This window comes from Vanessa tameamea, chromosome 21 (genome assembly GCF_037043105.1).
Source record: "Vanessa tameamea isolate UH-Manoa-2023 chromosome 21, ilVanTame1 primary haplotype, whole genome shotgun sequence".
Taxonomy (NCBI): domain Eukaryota; kingdom Metazoa; phylum Arthropoda; class Insecta; order Lepidoptera; family Nymphalidae; genus Vanessa; species Vanessa tameamea.
Window position 1 is genome coordinate 4922248 of NC_087329.1, and position 22478 is coordinate 4944725.

General features: G+C 31.8%; 2 protein-coding genes and 1 long non-coding RNA gene across 3 annotated transcripts; 2 read left to right on the forward strand and 1 right to left on the reverse strand.

Moving 5' to 3' along the window:
* Positions 1-1776: 1776 nt before the first annotated feature.
* On the forward strand, positions 1777-6381 carry LOC113404622 (MOG interacting and ectopic P-granules protein 1). The gene is made up of 2 exons (XM_026645554.2): positions 1777-2123; positions 2858-6381. The coding sequence occupies exons 1-2, from the start codon at positions 2102-2104 to the stop codon at positions 5488-5490; spliced, it is 2655 nt and encodes an 884-aa protein (XP_026501339.2). The 5' UTR covers positions 1777-2101; the 3' UTR covers positions 5491-6381.
* Positions 6382-9940: 3559 nt separating this feature from the next.
* Positions 9941-10889, forward strand: LOC135193891 (uncharacterized). The gene is made up of 3 exons (XR_010309500.1): positions 9941-10069; positions 10468-10502; positions 10710-10889. It is a non-coding gene; the product is annotated as an uncharacterized LOC135193891 (long non-coding RNA).
* Positions 10890-12345: 1456 nt separating this feature from the next.
* Positions 12346-20630, reverse strand: LOC113404612 (phenoloxidase 1-like). The gene is made up of 12 exons (XM_026645545.2): positions 20409-20630; positions 18506-18701; positions 17976-18084; positions 17629-17755; positions 16991-17199; positions 15633-15885; positions 14985-15137; positions 14767-14901; positions 14393-14574; positions 13873-14015; positions 12883-13118; positions 12346-12760 (listed from the first exon to the last, which is right to left on the reverse strand). The coding sequence occupies exons 1-12, from the start codon at positions 20517-20519 to the stop codon at positions 12530-12532; spliced, it is 2085 nt and encodes a 694-aa protein (XP_026501330.1). The 5' UTR covers positions 20520-20630; the 3' UTR covers positions 12346-12529.
* Between the last annotated feature and the right edge of the window lie 1848 nt (positions 20631-22478).

Here is a 22478-nt window from a genome sequence, read left to right on the forward strand (position 1 = left end):
AAAGTCGGATAAAGTATAATAAAGAATACTAATTATTGTGCTGACATCACATTTAAGCTATAATTCGTAAGATTATAGCGTAGATAACCGTAGTTCAGTTTTATTCCTAAAAACATTATGTTTACTTATCTAATTATTGCATTTTAATAAAAAGGCTCATCATATTATATAAGGCAGCGTCATATTATGCATTTAATTAAGGGAATTTAAGTATTCCGTTTTTATTAGCGTTAAAAAATGAAACCGAATAGCCTATTATTAGGAATATTAAAATTAAAAGGTGAAGTAGAAATTAGGTACCCTGTTGTTAGAGTATGTACCCCTTAATTGAATATTACGATTTCAAGGACTAAATTTTCATGTTTGTAATTTGCGTTTTTATTCCATGTTGGATGAACATCAGTCAAATGTGTTCTACAACACACTTTGGAGAGGAGAAGATGAGATCTAAGTCTAGCAGTGGAACAATTATAGGCTTTATCATAAAATATTGGCAGTTTAAATCGCTCTTGCTCGTTAGTGTAGATGCTGGTTAGTACAAAATTCGAAAACCATCTAATGATAATCCCGAATAATATACTTATAACAATAATATCATACAATAAGATATACATTGTTTTTATATGATAAGTATGCATCTGGTTTACATAGTAATACGTATAATTTTGCAACATGCAAAAAATCAAAATATTATAATATTGAATAGGGGGTTAATTGTTTTCGCAATATTGCTTTTAGGGTTCTTTTTTTGTAGAGACGAATATTTGCGACGTTTATGAACATTTTTACTGCCGAAACAAAGTCTGGAACTTTATTTCCCTGCTAGGCATAATAAGGTAGGCCAGTCCATCATGTCTTTTGCCAACAGGAGCAGGAATTGCAAGCAAAGTAAGATGCAAGCAATCATAAAACTACAAAACGTATATAAATATAAACCAATGGCGCATCCGAAAGTATTTTACTTAAATATCCGTTATTTATCAACAAACAACGTATTTATAATAATCGTTACAGGGGTAGTCTAATTTTGTAAGTTACTGATACCGACATGAACTTATTTCAATATAATTTTCTGGAATCCATAAGTCGGGATCTATGGATTTATTAGAAGAACGCTTAAGTTATTGCCAGTTACGAGATATTTAAAAGCCTGGCGGCTGGCAGCCCCATATTACCCTAATATGGATTATGAATTATGATATAATTATTCTTATTTAATAAATAGTTGCCCTACAAAAATTTAAGTATAACAGTTTATGTTTTTATTCTATTATAAATTTAAAAAAAAAATCATAATTAACTTTCTCGTTAGAATCAATATAAGAGCTTGTTATAAAGCATAGTTACAAGTAGTGTTCACATTTATTATTATAAACATTTTAAAATATACGATTTCGGTGTGGTTCTTTGTCTAATTTAATATACAAAATTACAAATACTTTTAAAGATGCGACATTACAGAGACAAATTCGGTTAAGCTGATTAGTTTACTTACTAAATTAGTCTGAGACAATAATACATCTCAAATTAGAATAAAAAAATATTAACTATTTATATATAAGAAACTTTTTGAATATTATTGTTCTAATTTATTACACAAAAAAAGGAATTATTGGTTTTTATAAAAGTCAATTCCAAACAAAAATAATTGAATATGTATATGAAAAACTTAATTAACATTAAGTGTTTATAATTTTATTGCTATATTTTTTAAATATTGCGCTTTGTTACGCTATTCCTATCATGGAATACCGCGTCCTTTCCCCTCTAAGATCTCTCCCATTCCCCTCTTCATAAGCAAAGGTCTTTTCTGTGTCGATTTTTAGTCAGAGAGTATCCATTCGTTTTTAAATTGTCAATCTACAATTTGCGGGCACAATTAAATGATAATAATAAAAACATTACATTTGCAAGTTAAGAGTGATACAATAATTAATAAAAATATTTCATTTACTCTTATACAACAGTGGTAACGGCGTCTATACGTCCGTAGAAAATGACGTTGTTAAAAACCTTTTAAATTGACAGCTTGATTTGGTTTGGTTTCCGCTACTGTGCTATTGTGCTATTTTTTTGGTTTTTCGTTAATAATCTCAAGAAAATGTCGATATCTACGGCTACAGGTACATGAATATATGAAATATATATTAGTATAACTGTGATTTCATGTAATTTCCTATATTTGACATTAAAAATGATACATCTATGTTTTCGGAGTAATGCCATGGAATCCCATATGGCGGTCCTTACTCCACATGATTTAATGACGCTACGTAACGAAAAACTATATTTGTTTGTTAGGTTTAAGTCAGTAACTAGCAAATTCCTGTTTTTAAAGCCTTCATTTTTAGGTTAAACTTAATGTTAAATTTGCGTTAGGTTAATATCATATACTACATTTTTTTTAAATCTCTCGCGTCTGTTAAGTGCTGACGCCGGACAAGGGCTGTTTTGGAAACCTACTCTTGCATTTATTTGTATAAATTTCTATTTTTATTTTGATTACAGAAATGGAACTTATTAAATCTTATAATTCATTTAAATTTATACCTAAGTGAATCTATCCTTTGAAAAACTTTGCGACCCCCATAAAATCTCTCTTAGCATGAACTGTATCTATGTATAAACATATTTGTTTCCTATTAATTAAAACCTCTTTGCAATGATACATATATTTTTTATTGAATTACTTTATAAGTAAATATTATTTTTATGTATGCTATTGTCAAGATTCTGAGGCAACGGCCAAAATATTAAAAAGATCAACTCTTCCCATGTTTTTCCATCCATTCAGAACTGTATAATTATTTACTCTTAAAATATTGATTCTAAGATACAATTCAATTGTTCATTACAGATGAACGCACAGAAGGTGACGATGACACTTCACAAGGGAGTCATCCCAAAGATGATAGCAGTGATTCAGAAAATGAAAACGAGACTCAAAATCAAAATGGTGGATCCATTAGTCCTGAAGTTCATGAAATTACAAGTGATGATGAAGATTGTGTAGTGACAAATGACGATGACACATCAAATTCAAGTACAGACAGTAATGAAAGTTCTGATGGTTCACAGCAAAGTAACAAAGATAGAGACAAAGATAAAGACGAACAACCATTAGAAAATGGTGGTGAAGAGGAATCTGACATTGAAGAAGTTACTATAGAGGATCCTTTAAATCAGTCTCATGGTAAAACAAAACCAATAATTATTAGTGATACTAAAAGTTTGTCCGATACACCAACAAAACAAACAGATTCAAATGACAGTGAACAAAGCAAGGAACCTACTGTTGTTATAATAGATACAAATTCAATTTTATCTGGAAAAGGGACAACTACAATTTCAAATAAAACTAGTTCAAGTATAATGGATGCACAGAATTTATGTCAGAGTATTGCTGCACGTGGAACAACAATAACTCCGATTAGTTGTAAATCAAGCACCAATACACGAGCTAACCAAAACAATACATCTACTCCTCAGCCAAACATTTTGCCATCTTTGACAGATGATATGTTTGTTGTTGAAGCACCATCATTCATAGTTCCTTATGTATATGAAAAACCATCAGTAAAACCATTCAGAGAGTTTGTAGATAAATTAGGTAAGGAATTAGATGAAATCAAGATGAATGAAGAGCTAGCAAAGTTGGAAAGAGAAAAAGCAGATAAGGAAAGAAAAGAAAAATTAAGAAAAGAGAGGATTGAAAGAGGGGAAGAAGTTGAAGATGAGATTGAGAGTGATAATGATATGAAAAAGAAAGAAGATCTAGCAAAAGAGAAAAAGTTGGAGAAAAAACATCGAAGGCGTAGAAATGAAGAAGAAGATGATTCTTGGGATGGTGAATCCAGTAGTGAATCTGAAGAGGATGGTGTGAGTGATGATGATACAGTAGTTATTAAAGATAAGGATGATGGTATGGAGGAAGTGAAGGATCCCATTAATATGATTATAAAAGGTATTGGTGGCAAATCTGACAGTTATTTTGACTGTTCATTGGGACAGTTCTTTATTAATATTGGTATTAATTTAGTACAAGAATATGTTCAAAGTGACTTATTGAAAACACAAAATCGTAAACTGTACAAGGAAAAGAAATCAGGCCGTAGCACTAAAGCTACTGAAACTGCAATAGCCTCCTTGACACAGAATTTAGCTTACAGCAAAAAAATTAATGCACCCTATGCCCTTCAACAGAAAAAGTGTGAATTTTGTAGTTTTAAAACTGAATCTGTATTAGTAATGTCTCATCATTTAGAAGCACCTCATATGAAAAATAATATTTATAAATGTAATACATGTCCATTTGAAATTCGAAGTCCACATGATATACTCTACCACATTGAAGCTGAACACAATATAAGAGGAAGACTAGAAAGAGCGCCAGCATATCAGCAGTGTCCCAATTGTCATTTTGAAGATAATAGCAAAACAAAGCTGGCCCGTCATCTCATAGCCTGTGCCAAGAAGTTTAAACCTGAATTCAATCTTGGACCACCTCTCGAATGGGAGCCACCAGCAAAAATACCAAAGTTGTCTAGAGCCCGCAACAATGTTGTTGGTCCATATCAAACAAATTTCAATCGGTCACAAGTGGGAATGAGCCCACTTGGTCGACCACCATTGAATATGTCAAATCCTGTTATGCCAAGTATGCCAGTTTTAGGGCGACCTAGAGGGCGGCCTCCTTTAGCAGGCCCTGCAAGGGCCCCAGTCTCTGGTGTACCTATTATTCGCAGTGGTGTTATGATTATGCACAATAATCCTCCTAGTGGAACCACAATTTCTAATTACCCAATTATACAAAATAGTCAAGGAAATCATTCAGCTACACCTAAGATATCAATCACACCTCTACCTCGTGCACCTCAGCCTTCTTCATCTAATTCTACACAAAATTCTAAAGCTACATTTGTAATATGTGAGATATGTGATGGTTATATTAAAGATTTAGAACAGTTGCGGAATCACATGCAATGGATACACAAAGTAAAGATTCATCCTAAGATGATTTACAATAGACCTCCTCTAAATTGCCAAAAATGCCAGTTCAGGTTCTTCACTGACCAAGGTCTGGAAAGACATTTGTTAGGCTCTCACGGTCTAGTTACGAGCTCTATGCAAGAAGCAGCTAACAAAGGTAAGGATGCAGGTAGATGCCCAGTTTGTGGAAGAGTTTACCAATGGAAATTGCTCAATCATGTGTCTAGAGATCATAATATGACCTTAAAGCCAGCCCATCTCTCATATAAATGTACAGTGTGCACTGCTACATTTGGTATGTACAAACAATTTGAGAATCATGTTTATTCTGCCCATAGTGTTGTGGCTAAACGTGTTATTGATAAAAATAAATCTTCAGCCCCACAGCCTAAAACTTCAGAATCTGATCCCTTGCTCAAACCACTTAAAATAAGTGATGAGATTACAATAATACCTCAACCTGCTAAATCAACACTGACTATAACAGCAAAGGGTAAATAACATTAATATTTGGAAGTGTGAAAACTGACAAAGAGCCTACCATGTTTTGCCCAAATTGCTTAATCAGTGATGCACTTCCATAATTATTGCAGTATTGTGTAAATAAATGAGATACATACATGTTTACAATATTAATCTACAAAGCAGGATGTAATATTAATGACTATTTCCACTAATCAAGAAAATGAGTTTATTTTTTAAAACAAAGTTAAATTACATTTGAAATAAGATGTAAATTCAGTGTATAAAACAAGAGAAAACCATGCCACTTCATATATGTGCTCCTCAATGTTATAGAATCACTTTCCTTGTGTAGTTGTGACTTGTGTGCTGTGGTTTCTTTGTCACAAATAAATTTCTAAAAATTTGAGATCTGTAACTTTGCTGTATAATAGTTAGTGAAAGATTTGAATGCGCAAGTTAGACATTAGTTTCCAGTAATCATTGATAAGTAATTTATTTGCAACATGTTGTATAACCTGTGACAACTATAGATTATTGTCTGCCTATTTTATTTAATATGTAATACATATTATCACCTAACTTTGTTTAATAAAAGTGTATTATATTATAACTTAGGTAGACATTAATGATAAATGTAAATCAATTATGATGTTATGATATAAGGTGTTAGTTAAGATTGTATTGTAGTTTTAAATTATAAATGCATAAGAATGTAAATGCCTGATCCTTTGACCCCCTACCGAAATGCTTGCATTTTGGATACAAACTTCTAAAACACATCGGTCTTATTTAATTCTGATCTCAGGTTAGACTGGAGTGTTGATTTGGTAAAAGTTTACTAAATTGTTAACGTACTTATAGAACTGAAATGATGTATTTTTTTTATTTAATAAAAAAGACCATTGTAAGTTTATAATTACAATTTTATTTCAAAGTTTTTCTTTTGAAATGTTACTTGTCTTTACATTTTTAATTTCATGAAAAAACTACAAATTTCATCTTATTTCCGATAGAAAATTGCATCTACATTAAAACTTGTTTGAGATTTGAGATTTTTGATTAATTGTTTACAATAATAGTTGACAATGAATGATATAGGTGAGTTTCGGGCGAAGAATTTTAATTAATTAGCGACTAGCGAGATATTTTAAATTATCGTTTAAAATTATGCTTATTAAAATATATATAAACAGAATGCTTTTAAGCCGAATTTTATATGATTTTTTGAGCTTTTTTTTTCATAAATACGAAATTTCCTGGCGAAATTTTAAAATCGCATTTCTATAATTATATACATATTTGTCAGAGTATATTTCTGTAGCCGGTGTTAAAAGGCTTAATATCAATAATCCTGACTTATTATCGTAATCAGAAGAGGAACGATGTATATATGTTGATTGTTTTATACTAATATGCCTTTTGGCGTGAAAATGTTTAGCGTATGCCGTTTTAGCACAAGTAAGTATTTTTTTATTAATGATTTTACAAGTGTGGTTAACATTTACTGAAAAATAAACCTACATTGTAACTTTTAACACCATGTCACAGATTTAATTTACCCTGTAGTGTCAAGACCGCTGATTCACGACTACTTATAAATTATTGGTGATTATTATAACTTATTATAAAACACATTTGTATTTACCAACAGAAAACGATTAAAGATTTTTTAACTGCAATTTTCCACTAACATCCTAGCAAATATTATTTTAATAGTATAATTATTTAATAAAAAATCAATCTGCTTCATTAGTGTAAAGTATTATTGAGTGTCCATAAATGTTATAGGCCTCGTTAAATTAGACAATCTGAGCCTAAAGGGTGCTGTACAATTACTAAATATACAAAGTTTGTAATAAAATAGCCTTCAATTATAACAAATACATTAAACAACTATACTTTTTTACATACAATACGACATACCTACAATATCTATTAGATTTCCTATTTAGTCTGTATTTATGGTTCATTACATCATCGTCGGAGAAAAACTTTTCACATAAATTTTCAGTCGGCTTGTCTTGAAAGAAAACATCAAGCGATTAAACAGATTTATATATTTTCAGACACAACTACTGTTTATTAATATGTAGTTTTTTTTTATAATATACCTGAAGAATTCCTACAATTATATATTTTTATTTAAAGGCCATATTCTGCGCCCCTTACCATCTTTACTAGAAAGGCACACGGAACACGTATCCCGGAACCTCAATCTCAAGGGGCCCCAGATAGGTTTGTGCTGTAAACTGCTGTATGTCAGTACGTTTTTTCTTGTTAATGTTATCGGTGGCGGCGGCGTGGCTCCGTGAGGTAAGGGGAAGGGGACCTCCATCGGGCAACAATCAAAACAAATTTATTTTAATTTGTTATAATATCACATTTGATATCTCTATATAGTATATAACAAAGTCGTTTCCCACAGTCAGCACGCTTAGATCTTTTAAGTTACGCAACGGATTTTATGCGCTTTTCATACCTAAATAAACAGAGTGATTGTAGAGTAAGGTTTTATCATGTATAAAATTGGAAGAGGAAAGATGAGAATTTTAAAATTTTGTCGATTTTTTTATTTTTAATGTTCTTCGATTTAAAAGTTGTATAGAGACTACAATGTTAAATAAATCGAGACGGGGAAAAAAGGTCGTCCACCAAGGCCTCTAATTCTCTTGGGCTCCAATACCTAACAAACAACAAACACGCTTGAAAATTTATGAGGATTTATGATTATCCCTTAAAAAGATCCCTTCAAGAGTTGAAATTTTGAACTCTTTTTATTTTTTATTTTATTAAAACCATATCTTCTATTGACTAGACCTCGTTGGATATGTAAATGATATAAAAAGAGACATGGTTAAGCATATCATAGTGGAATCTGGAATTGCAATAAATCAAAATAAAATATTTACATATATAGACTAGCGACCCACCCCGATTTCGTGCAATTTATTAATAAATAAAATGAAAAAATAAAAGAAGTAGGTATTTTTATTTATTAGTTTATATAAGTATATCTATGTAATGAATAATATAAAATTGCCATACAGTTTTCTGGTACATTGCTTACATCTAGATCCTAAGCCAGCATTAGGCGTGAAAGCGTACAAAACTGTTTTTTTTTTTTATAAAATACCGTCAAAATTCGGGTATTTTGTATAAAATATTTATAAATTTTGACCTTTCTCGTTTATAGCTCTTCCTAGGAGTGAAATCCGTATTGACAGCGAATAAATTTTCACTATATTTTATAAGTTTAATTTAAATTTTTAAAGTTATTAATTTTTTTTTGCATTATTTATGTACTTATTTTTACATGTATTTGAAAAAAAGTACATTTGAAAAATAATATAAAACCTAAAATGAAAATTGGTGGTGGTACCACCTATACCTATATATGCAAAGTCTTCTCGTAAAATACAATAAACCCGCCATTGCATGATTGGAGACAGCTTAGACTGAGAATCAAGCGGTTTCACGTTTCACTAGTATGCCCATAGTCTAATTGTCCTAAAGTCAATCTATTTCTTTAAAAGTTTATACGTATGCGACATTAGAACAATAAAACTTAGTTCTGGTTAAAAATAAAAGAAACGTTATATATATTTTTTTCTATTATAGACTAAACATGTTTGGAATTGCAATGTGTAGTTTCTACAACCTCCCTTACCAAACCAACAATGCCCAAGTCGAAGTACAATAAGCCAACGCGTAACGACATGACCAAATAAAAAATATATGGAATTGATATAATATGAATTCCATTTATCAAAAATACCTTTGACTAAAATTAATATTTCAATATTTTTAATTTCACTCAACTGATTGATTGAGTACACTTTGTTTTGCCTTCCCATAGCTCTTATTTGGACCCAATACATTGGCTTAACTTAAGTGTAACGCTTTAATAAATTTATAAGTTCGTCTCATACTAGAAATATAACAATAACTGAAGTTTTGATGACACTTTAGGTATAAGTATGCAAACAATATGGTCATCTCTTTCAATTTATAATAGATATGAATTATTAAAAAAATATATTTAATACCTATCGATAGTTTCCTAATGGATTGATGGTCATCCTTTAAGATTCTTGTGTCAAATTTTATCATAGTTATTTACTGACTACATTTTGTCTTTGACTCTTGCAGTGATGTCAAGTTGAGGAATTTTCCCCAAATTTAGGCGATGTATAGATTGTTTTTTATATGTATTACATTTGTTTAAGAGGATTTTTAGTGGGTAAATTATTCAAGGCATTTTATCGTCGTCTTTAAAAAAATAAAAAAAGCAAAAAAAAAAACAAAACCCACATAAACACAACAGCTATTTTATAATATTTAATTCCATTTTAAATTTTTATATGAAATTACCTTTCAAAAAGGGTCTGCAATAAAAAATATAAACGGCGAATTTAGGGAAATTAGTCCTACAGTTAACATTCTGTGGGAGTGGGTATCACTGTCGTCTGTCTCATCCCGTTGTCATTTCTTGTTTGTTCCTGAACTTCACACTAGTTGGTCATATTAATTTAATTTCAAATCCTGTACCTTTTAATATTTTCTGCTTCTTTAGATTTACTAACGAAAAAGGAAAATCAACTGGTTAAGCATATGGGTAAGTCTACATATTCGCGATAGATTTAATTATATTTAGGTAATGCAATACGAAGGGGTTAATCATTAACACGCGGTTAGTTTAACCTATACAAATTATTTTGCATTGAGCTTTGCATTAAGAAGGATTACCCAAACAAATATTGAGATTTCTCAGGTTTATGATAAGATTACACAGACATAATATTTGTAAACCAAAGATCGATAACACGTTTTATCTATCGACGGAAGCGTCAGTAAACCTCAAAAGATAATATGATGACAAAAAACACGAGCCGAAATGTGTTTGTATGAATAACACATGATTTTTAATGATAGGGCTGAAATATGAAATTATAACAAAAATACGTACTTTATATAGTATCCAGAAATTAAATATATGTATATTTATTTTTACAGGACTCCAATTCAGAAGCCGACAGCGATACGTGTAGGTGAGAATTGATTTAACAATTATTTATGATCAGATTAACAAAATTGGATTACATTTTAATAGTTGGAATGATGATAAAAAACACGAGCCGAAAAAGTGTTATTATGATAACAAAATGATAAGTAATGATAGGTCTGACTTCTATCAAGTCACAAGCTTAAGATATGCCTCTATAATCATTTACTCAATACCAATTTTAATTTATCAGGTATATCCTAAAAGGCGTGCAGCGGTGGGTAAGATGAAATGACTTATTCTGATATTTAGGTATAATGTTTATAGATATGTTTAAAATGTATAATATATATATTTCTCATATAGAAAAAATAGCACTTGTTTCTTTTCATACTATCTTATTAAATCATCAATCATCTGATTTGTTAAGTATTGCCACACATACTTTATAAGCTACTTTTTTTATTAAATGAACTTATAAAAGTCACTAATTGATTTAATTCAGCTGCCAAAGTTTCTATTAATCATAATTGTTTTTCTTACTATTAAAATAAATCTTTATAAAATTAAATCATCTAATTTAATCATTTTTATAAAACATTATGGGATATTTTCATTTTATATCTTTTGCAGTTTGGTTTTATCATTTTTTTTTTGTATAAGTATGTGCACAATTTTGCAACTTAATTTTTAACTATGTCCATCATCATTGAGCTAAATTTTGTGTCCAGATTTGGTTTTGTTAATGATAATGTCTAGTATATTTAAAACACAGTTTAAAAAAAAGTTTTTTAAATTATTATTTGTCGAAATTTATAAGGAATCATGTTTGAAGTAGTGTATTGTTGCGATCATAGTAAAATTAAATAGTTTAAGTTTTTTGTTATAACAGTAATTACTGGTCAATGTTCTAATTGATTGTAGTTATGAATATTTAAAAACCTATAAGTAAAAGTATTTATGTGTATTAATTATGAAATTGTTAATAAATGTTCAGGCAATCTGCCATTCTATATTTTGTAATTCAAAATGTGTTAATTAAATTTCAAAGCTAATAAAAAATATATTTTATAATTGAAATGTGTATTTATTTCATACATTCTCATCAACATTTAATTGTTATTTATTAAGTAATAACTGTTTTTTTAAATTAATAAATGGCTGAGATATCACCATTTGAAACATCAAAATTAATAATCGGCATGACTTTGTCAGATGGTGTTTATAATAGTTGGCCTTATTTATAGGACTAGACCTGCCCTAGCTTTGCACAGGTGCAATTTATTAATAAAGAAAAAGGTATGGTTTAAAATTTAAATATAATTTATACCCTGTAGTAGTGTGGTATATAGATAGTCCACTATCGATAGACTCGATAGTTAAGGTGTTAGCGATTGTATCAATAATCTATCGATAATATTGTCACGTGTCAATACTATCGATAGCTTCCCACGAGCATTACTATTGATACATTGCCTCGATTCAAGGAACATTATCGAGAACTTTGGTCTTCGTAATTATCCTTTTATCAAAATTCATTCACCATCGATAGTATTGCTGTCGGTCCCTTCTCGATCATAGCTCTTTCAAATTGACGAAGGGTTTTTTTTATTAATGAATTATTTGTGAACGTCGCTTTAATGTGCGGACAAAAATTATATTTTGTTCGTTTTTTTTCTGTGTGTGCAATCTGTGGTTATATCGTGAAAAGGTATGGAAGTATATCAGGAAACCGTGAAAGCGCTAGCTATTTGAATTAATTAATGAGCGCCCGGTGTTAGTTTTGGTTATCAGTTTTGATATTATATAGTTTTTTTTTTTTATGGCATTAAAATATAAATGGTACTTTAGTTATAGGTTGTAGTTCACCTTATGTGAAAATACATAACTCATTTTTATTTGCTTATTAATTTATTTAACGTTATAATAATTGGGTCACATTAACCTATAGCTGTTAAATCTACATATAGTACATACGATACTTAATAATTCACTAAAACTTAATCTATTAACCTTTCTTTTTTAAAAGTATAAAATTATTGAAACTAAATAATTATTGACTGACAAATAAGTCTATTGGGTTTTTGGGTTCCTCGGGTTCTGTTCGGTGACGTTCTGTAAACGGATGGTGACATCGACGAGAGCCATATTAGGTAGGATGAAGTCCTGGATGCTTGGGGCGCTACTGGAAGGACGATCGAAGGGGTAACCCATGCTGCGTCTGTCGGGATATAGCCGGTCTTTCAATCCGCAGAAACTGGATGCTTCCACACAGCTCATTTCGGATCCATCGGGGTTGTTCACCTAAAAATGTTTTTATCGATGTTTAATTTTAAGCTTTTCTTATTTAGTCGAGTTAAAGAAATATAAGCAAGATCATGAAGGTATGTAAATACACGCCAAAGGAATGTTTTTAAATGACTTACACTGTCCAACTCATAATTAGATAGCATAACGAAGAGGTCATATGGCATGCCGGGCAAAGTGCCGCGCGGCACTAGCATGTGCTGCGGCCAGCCGCAGCCGCAGAAGTTGAAGCTGGCAAGGCCTGGAGCCCGCGCGTTTCCCGCCTGAGCGGATAGGTCGCGGAACGTCTGCTCGAAGGGAATTGTCAAAATCGATTGCGTTGATTTGCGGGTGATTGTGTTCTTTCCGGCCTTTACTGTAAAAAGAATACACGATTTTTTAAAGTATATATAAGCTTATGGTTGTAATTAATTATTGTTGTGCGGTTTTAATGATGATTCAAAAGTAAAGTAAAGTAAGTAGCCTACTTGAATAAAGTATATTTTGATTGATTTTGACTCAAAAACATAAAAAAATAATAAAAGTATAAAACAAAGTTGCTTCCAAAGTCTAACGCTTTGATGTTTTAAACTGCGCAAATTCGGTTTTCGTCAATAAATAGCGTGATTTAAGAGGTATAGTACTATGATACATAAAAACTTCCATATTATAGTTGAGGAAATTAAATTTTCCTAACCGGAAAAAGCATTTTTTTTTATGTTTGTTATTTAATCTATGTTGGATATATACCCACCCTTATTATAGCCGTGTGAAGCTAGTATTATATAATTCAGAGAAATATATCTATATGAGCATCTAAAAACAAGGGCGACTAAAACAAAGATGACTTCTTTTCATTTTATTATAATTATATAAAATTCCTATTTTTTTCACTGGTAGCAATCTACAGTATTCCTAAATGCTATAGAGTATAATTTATAGTTATATGATAATATCATTTTCTTTATTAATGAATTATATCAGTGCGAAGGTCGTTAATTAAATATAAGTAAGTACTATAGAAATAATAACTCAAAACAATATTTATAATAATTTAACAATATTCTGTTACAAAACTTGTGGATGTATAAGCCATAATATATTTGTAATAGATAGGTAATATTACTTACGTGGCACGACGAATCTGTCCATCTCAATGAACATTTTGCGTTGATCGGAAAGAATCCACGGTAAATTGCGTTCGTCAAACTTCGGAGCCATGAATATACGAACTGTAGAACGTCGAGCACTTCCCGTGTTGTTTACGTCGATTCTGGTAAATAATGTTTTATTTAATAAGTTAAGAAATAGAGTAAGTAAATTGTTTTCGGAATATTTGTCCATGAATAATAATATTATTTATATTTCGTAGACTTTACAAGAGCCAAACAATTCAGGCCATAATTTTAATTTCTTGCCTGAATTGTCCATTCTCAGCTTTTACTGGATTTAATAACCTCTACCTTTATTCACGTATACATATATTTTGGTGCCTGGTGTATATTTTCTATTTACTTTTAATTGGCTTGATTTCAATGTGCCTCCGTATTTGTATTGCCAATCGAAATTATTAGAGTTATTGATATATACTAAGTTCCCAAAATTATGGTAGACGATAAATAATATATAAAATATTCCGTTCAAACTCACACGTATTGGAAGGGGCGGTGGTTGAGATGAGTGAAGCGCACGTAGACCGGTCCGCGGTCGGAGAAGTCCAATCCACGCGACAGGTCCACGTCGCTCTGCATCCAGTATGTGCTCAGGGTGTTCGTCTCTCCGGTCGCACTTTCTACGCGAACTGATGATATCTGGACCCCTGGGTTCTCCAACTGTTATAAAAAACAACGATAGTAGTTAATAATACCTGATTTAGTTATTACTTTGTTTTGCTCTCATAATTATATTCAAAACACAAGAAGAAAATAACAACTACGTGTAAATCGAATATTGTTATATTAGTCAAATTTTGCTTGCAATATATTTTTTTATATTATTCTTAGTACCTATATTATTGTAATTACCTCAGAACGTGTGTATGGTCTGACGTTAGGAGACTCTTTGAAACGCTGGAAGAGGTCATCGATAAACGCGTGCCAACGATAGAAAAATGGATCCCGCATATTAGTAGCTTCATCTGCAATCACGTTGAACGATTCCTATTTGGAAAACAATAAGTTGTAAATTAAATAATATACTGTAACATCATGTTGTTTGAAAAATTGTCTATAAGTTATCTTACAAGGTAACGGTTCGTAGGATCATGCATATATCCGGCGAAACTATGTCCGTTATTGTGAAGCGAACCGTAGTACTCCCTATTGGGGGACAAGATGCTGGGCTCAACAATGTTGCCCAGCGTGTCGATATCCAAAGGTTGAGTTGATCCGTTAGGCTGTAATATAAAAATTAACTATATTCCCTGTTAAAAATAAATTTGCTGAAGCAGCGAGCAAAAACAAGCAACTTTTTCACGGATTATTGAAGCAAATAATAAAGGAGCGCTATAATGTATTAATACATTAAATAATATAATTATACTATATTTCTACCAAAGGGACGGCACTTTCTTTAGTAAGTTATTAAAGTTCATATAAAACATATAAATGGCGATATTACATCATTATTCGCATGAAATTCTCTCATCTATTTCGGATAGTTAGTGCTTTTTGTAAACTACACGAAATAACTGCCTTCGTGATTGTTATTGTTGATAGATTGGTCCACGGCTAACACACATTTTCGTACTAGATTAATCGATTTGGAACAAAAACAATAATTATTGTAGTTTACTTTTATTATGAATATCTCAAGCTATATGTATTAATCTATTTGTCTTTGATTTGTTAATGTGATGAGTGTAAAGCGTCCATTTAAAATACAAACTTACCAGCCTAATAAGTCCTGTGGATATAGCTTCCTCAATGTTTCTCCTCCAGCGATTCATATCCGCGAGGGTCACAACGAGTCCGTCTACGGGACGGTTTAGGTCATACCAACGCATGTTGGCCTGTCGCGGCGGCCAGCCACGAGATGTCGTCAGACTGTCCAGCTTAGGAAAGTAAGCTTCAGGTATAGGTTCACTGAAGTTGCTGAACTTTTTCACTCTTGCCAAGGAGTTGGCCAGACGTTCGCCATTATACCTTAACAAAGGATAGAAATAAATAACTAGTTGAAAATAAGTTGCAGATATTAATTATACTCTATGGAATTGGTGATAATATGGAACCCAATAGGGAATTTTAGGATTTACTCAAACGTGGCAATTCAACATAAGGAGAGATACGTATAGTCGTATGTCTAGGCCAGTGGTTCCCAAAGTGGTCCAGGTGGACCCCCCGGGGTCCACGAGAGACTTGCTGGGGGTCTACGTAGGCGTGAATAAGAAATGGGGGTCCATAAGATGTTAATGGGTGTCCACGAAAATTTATCTGCTTTTGATAGTAAAGTGCAAAAATGTAAGCAAAGTTTTTATAATGGCCTACCTACACTGTTTTAAGTACCTAACTAAGTAGATAATATTTTAATAAGGCAAGTGACTGTTACTTGTCCAAACTTGCGTATTCGATATTACGTACAATTTCGTGTACAGACTTGCAAAGCGCTATCCGCCCGACAATACTTAATGCTTGTTCAGTCATGAACTTGATCACCATTATAAATACTTGATGCCAAAGGTACCTTTTTTTTTTCTCGTCATCAGTTTAAGAGAATCACTAGTTATTAATGATAGCATTAAAAGCACCAATATTAAATTTAGTTCATATTTTAGTGTTTCTCTCAAACTGTGGTTACGGACACATGCCAATAAGTGGTCCACGAGAAAAATTTGGAAACTACTGGTTTAGGCCCTAGGGCAGCCGATCAGAATAGAAAAAGAAAATATACGATAGATAAAATTGGACCCGTCGGATTAAAGTATGGTGTGTTATTTAGATCTAAACACTTGAGTGTGTCGTAAGGGAGGGCCATATTACAAAAGCAACAACTTGACACCCAAGCCGAAATAATAAAACTCGTCAATAAAGTTAGAGCGTCTAGCTGCAGTGAAGCATGTTTTTCCCACACAATATATACAAACTTAAGTGATTTTTTTTAAAATATAATTTTATTAAACAGGAGATATTTAAATATTATACATATTATCTCTGAAACAATACAGAGGCTAAAATTCTAAATAATAATTTAGGGACATAGTATACAGGCTGTTAAGTGGAATGTAACTTATTATAATTGTTATAAATGTACCTGGCAATAACTTGTTGATGCATATAGAAAAACAATTCCCCGCGGCGGTCCTTCGCGACTATTTCTCGTTGGTTAGAGGTAAATGGGTACACTAGATGCCAATGCCAGTGATGAAGATTAATGCCAATATCTTCCCGGAAATAGGCTAGTCGATGTTCGATATCCAAGTCCGTTGCGGTATAATCTCTTGGGATTATAATCGGGATACGCTGTAACGAAGTTTTAAATTTAAAAATTCTCTATTTGTGTGGATTAAATATTATTAATAAAGAATAATTATGGCATGTATATATGTATAGTAAAAAAGGAAGGTAAAGATTGTAAATGTCCCACCGGGTTTAAGCTTACTCTTCTTTTCAGGAGAAGGTTTGGGGCTTAATACGCGGTTATAATTCCGCTTGGCGAATACACATTTCGCAAACGATACGTGCTGGTTTCTTAACGGTGTTTTAATTCTCCGCCAAGTACGAGACGAATAATAAACACAAATTAGGCAAACGAAAAAATTGTGATCCTTTCTGAGTTTTGAATTCACAATCTTTATATAAGATTCGCGTGTTCTTGGGTATATATCTTTTGAAAAAATTAAATCTTGTTAGATGATATACATCGATCTGTATTTAAATAAAGTAACTTACGGGGGCATCTGCTGCCCGTGCGGCTACTCTAGCTGTCTCTCGAGCTTGAGAGAATACTTGGGAGTCCACGAATTTCGAAGGAAAGGTTTCAGCAAAGTTTTGAATTGGAACATTCCTAGTGTCAGGTCTGTAATGAGATTTTATGTAAGTTATATTATCTACTAATAATTGAAGACACTTTTCAAACTGAAAAAAGCACTTATATCAGAATATGTAGCGCGTTTCAGAAGAGGTTTTAATATATACAATTTTATATAAGTAGGCGGGCTCTTAATTTAGACTATTGATGTGACATGCACGGATTTCATGTTCTTGTATTTAAATAAATAACAAGCGTAGAAACTGACCTGTGCATTAATGCCAATGAGTAGCAGTAGTTGAATAGCTGAGGATTTAAATTGACTCTTGCATACACACACATTGACAGTAAATCTTGAAGTTGATTCTCAGGAACAGCTAGAAAAAATAGAGCAGAGGTACAAATTATTTATAGTTAAAAAAAAACACATTATAAAATGTATATAAATAAAATATAATATAATGTACAATATATAACCTAATACTTAAATAAATAATTAATTGAATTAATGGAAAAAGTTAAATAATTAATTAATCACAATATAGTAAAGATAATTAATCAACTTTGAATAAACTTTTAAGGTGTTAACATTATGCTATTTTCTAAAGTTAATGTTTAATATATTTTCCTATATCAATAGTCCCTATGATGTAGGTACACTATGTCACACTCGCAATAAAATTTCTCACAAAAAGTGCTTATGTTGGTGCTCGCTGCTACCTAATAATTTTCCGTAAAGCGTGAGGTGCTAAACATTTTTTACTACCATTTACGGCCAAGGTATTTTGATTTTTTTACCTAAAAGTTCATCAATTACTTCATCAGCCATTTCTTGATGAGCTGGAAGTAGTATTGAGAATTCAGAATCTGTCGGCAGTTGTCTCGCTTTTTTGAATTCTGGTATTTTCCGCAACTCTTTAAGAGGTATAACTTCAGTTGCTTCCTCGCCAAAACGGTTGTTGATCTCAATTCCATTACTTTTGTATTGATCTCCCTAAAAACATTAAAATGATAAAAATCACAACATTCGAACACATTATTTTAGGATTAGTAGAGCTATTCTGTTAAAATAACTCGAAACTCATACTATGCGAATACAGTAATTTAAAGGTACGATGTGAGTTCTTTAAAATTAGCACCGAGCGAATATATAAGAGCAGAGAAAGAAAAATAAAAAATTAATCACTAAGTAAAAACGATCTTTTACACAATCTTTGGTGTATAATATATGTATTTTAATTATAATTTTTTTTTATTTCTTTGCCTGTCGGCGTTATTTTAGTTTTTATAGTATTTTGATTAATTCCAAACAACGTGAAAATCGAAACAAAGTAGGTGAGTCCCAAATGGGCAGGACTACTGTGTTTTCATTCACTTAATTTTTGTTTATTATTTAGTAATAGCTTGCTCTAAAAAACTCGTGATGAAACAAACATGTTGATGAAGTTCTAAATCTTTTCACAAGAAAATGTCTTACCCAATTAAATTATGTAAGTATTTTGTCAATGCTTTTAACATTTGTATTTAAACGTTGTGATATTACACTTGGGTTTGATCTGATGCATTTTTTGTTTGTCCATTTGTATATCCATTATATATATATTAGAATAAAGTCTATTCAATAAAATGTTTATATTAGAGTAAATTATATTCAATAAAAAATTATATTAGAGTAAAGTCTGTAAATATCCCATCGATGGAAAGTTCGGTAATTTTTCCAACACGCTCCAATGTTTGTAATTTGTTATACATATATGTGGTAGAAAAACACAAATTATGTTATAAAAAGTCAATGGTTCATTCCTTACCGATATTAATTATAAGTTTTATTTTATCACATCACCATAATATGTTTATTATCCAAATTGAAACATAATAATTATATCAGCATTTGTCATTGTTTACATGCTAACATTGATTTTCCTTTTAGTGTGGTTAATTAAATAGTACTTTACCGTTTATTTCCTGGACATTATCCTTATGTCTATTGAAGTAAAGTCCCGCGAAAAATGTTATTTATTAAAATAGGCTACACGTTTATCATAAGCACACGATAACAATGTATTCTAATAATTATTATTATACCTATATAACCAATATTTAGCAACCCTTTTGCATATGTTTAGCTTCAAATTTAGACTGATTTGTTAGGACTTGCTTATATAACCCTTCAATCCCAACTTTACCCTCTTGAATGGGTGAATAAAAAGTTTCCTTGCTCGATTCATAATAAATTTCATAAAAATCGGTTCAGTTGTCAAGCCGTGAAAGCGAAATAGACAGAGTTACAAATTTATAATGTTAGTATGGAAGTATAGATTAATAGTTAAACAAGTCTAAAGATAGTTGTAAGATTATCCAAATGCAGGGTGCAGGGGTACAAAAAGCAGCGCAACTCGAAGATTTTGATCAAGTCTAAGACAACGGTGAGGCATCCCATAAGCTGACATAAAAATATACATATACATTGCTTGAGACGGGGTTATTATGCTTACCACGGGGCGAATGATATAACAAAAACATTATATACATACATTTTTGCCCAGATAATTGGAATCGCGATTCAACGGTAAATTGCTGCTAGCATTCTTGCCACCATTCCACGCGGCCATGGTTTATACATTAACTATTTTTAATTTTTATTTATATAGTTCAGGACTTAATGTTAACAATTCTTATATGTAAAATATTTTATACTCACAAGATGCTGATCGGTAAGTTGGAACAGAGCTTTTCTGTCGCCTTTCAGAGAAACCATGGGCTCGTTTGGGCGGTCGAATAACAACGCGAAGCTATCGACGACGTTCGCCATTTTCAAAACTTTTAGACGTAACTATAATTTAAGAAACGTAAGTAGCTCACTTCACAGGGTCTGTGAAGTGACTATATTACAACTACCATGAATAGCGTTTTATAAACGTTTTCCTTAGATCCGAGTGCAAAATTTGTGCAAGAAACAAACCGCATTAGCGTTGATAAAATCACTGTGAGAATGTTATAAACTAAAAATATATTTTATGATTAAATTATTTTTTATCACACTTCATTGTACTGTCTATACGGAAGTGGTTTTTTATTTTTATACCATCGGCGAACGGTCAAATGGACCACCTAATTATAAGTGATCACCACTGCTAATACATTTGCGCCCTAAGAAATTTCCTTATTCCTTACATCGCCAATATGGCAATAACCTGAACAATTGAGATGTTATGTCTATTATGCCTGTTATTACACTGGCTTACTCAAACTTCAAACCGGAACACAACAATGTTGCTGCAACAGTTTTGCTACTTTGTTGTAGTATATATGATGATGTTGATATGATATACGTATATTACGGAGGTAAATGAGAATCTAGTCATGAGATTCGTAATTTGATGGATGAGACATCGTAGCAAACTCAAATACCTAATATTTTACTTTATTTTTCAATGACGGCTGTCAATCCGTGACCGACGCCCATGCAATCGCCGCCGCTCCATCTACTTCACTCAAGCGTACGAAAGACGATATTGACATTCTTTTTTTTTTTTTTTATGTCATAGGTGGCAAACAAGCAGGAGGCTCACCTGATGGAAAGCGACTACCACCGCCCATGGACATCTGCAACACCGGGGGGCTTGCAGGTGCGTTGCCGGCCTTTCAGGAAAGAGTACGCTCTTTTCTTGAAGGTTCCCAAGTCGTATCGGTTCGGAAAAACCGTCGGCGAAAGCTGGTTCCACAGAGTGGTTGTGCGAGGCAGAAAATTAGTATTATAAACGAGTCTTAAAAATCGCGCTGTTGTGGATTTTCGGACATCTAGGTGGTGCGGGTGATATTTGGAATTTTGACGAGATGTCCGAAGGTGACATTCTTTTAAGAGCGTAGTTTGTAAGCGTGGGAATTAATTTTAGAACACACACATAGGTACTTTTCAATAATACAGTTGCATTGTGCAGTGTATCGTACGCATCCCCGGAGATAATTAGTTGCTTGTTTTCGGTGCAACGAATAAATTAAATTTTCATTGCGCGTTCATAACGTAGAATTTATAAAAATACATTTAATTACGAGTAATGTATTAGCTATAAGGTTGTCACTCGCAAACGCAATTATAAATTATTTGTTAGCATAGGGTGCGGTCAGAGTGCATTAAGATGCCAAATATTCATTATGATTTTTATTGTTTCAACTGCTTTCGTCTAACTAAATAATAATAATTATTTTCTTGATATTTTAAGGTTAGTAGATATACCGAATTAAATTAAAGTAAAGACACATTAAATAATAACTTCTTAAATTTAATAAATATAAATAACGGAGTTAAATATAATTTTTTTTAATACTCTATTTTTAAGTAAAATATTCGAAATAAATATTTTAAATCAACTTCTCGTCCATTTCGGTACAAATACTATTTTTCATAGTGAGCAATTCGGTTTTACAAGAGGTCGCTCGACAACTGATGCGAGAATAGCACTTCTTAAACATATTTACGATGCTTGACAAAAATCACAGAATGCTATTGGAGTATTCTGTGATTTGTCTAAAGCATTTGATTGTGTAGAACACGAGGCGCTTCTTTATAAGCTCAAATACTACGGTATTAAAGGTAAAGCTCTTGATCTCATTGCTTCATATTTAAGTCAGAGTCCAGCAAGTTTTCATTAATGGCATTAAGTTTTCTGGATCTACGTTATAAATGAGTGTTCCACAAGGATCAATTTTGGGTCCCTTTCTATTTCTAGTATATATAAATGATCTTCCTTTCTATGTTAAAGGTATTTGT

What these genes read in the sequence shown, in the direction of transcription:
- LOC113404622 (XM_026645554.2), top strand. Translation starts at nt 2,102, where the DNA reads ATGTCGATATCTACGGCTACAG. An exon ending in GTCGATATCTACGGCTACAG is followed by an intron (nt 2,124 to 2,857) that starts GTACATGAATAT and finishes TGTTCATTACAG; the next exon opens with ATGAACGCACAGAAGGTGAC.
- LOC113404612 (XM_026645545.2), bottom strand. Translation starts at nt 20,519, where the DNA reads ATGGCGAACGTCGTCGATAGCTTCGCGTTGTTATTCGACCGCCCAAAC. An exon ending in TCATTGGCATTAATGCACAG is followed by an intron (nt 17,756 to 17,975) that starts GTCAGTTTCTAC and finishes ATCTCATTACAG; the next exon opens with ACCTGACACTAGGAATGTTC. An exon ending in CACGGGCAGCAGATGCCCCC is followed by an intron (nt 17,200 to 17,628) that starts GTAAGTTACTTT and finishes ACTTCGTTACAG; the next exon opens with CGTATCCCGATTATAATCCC.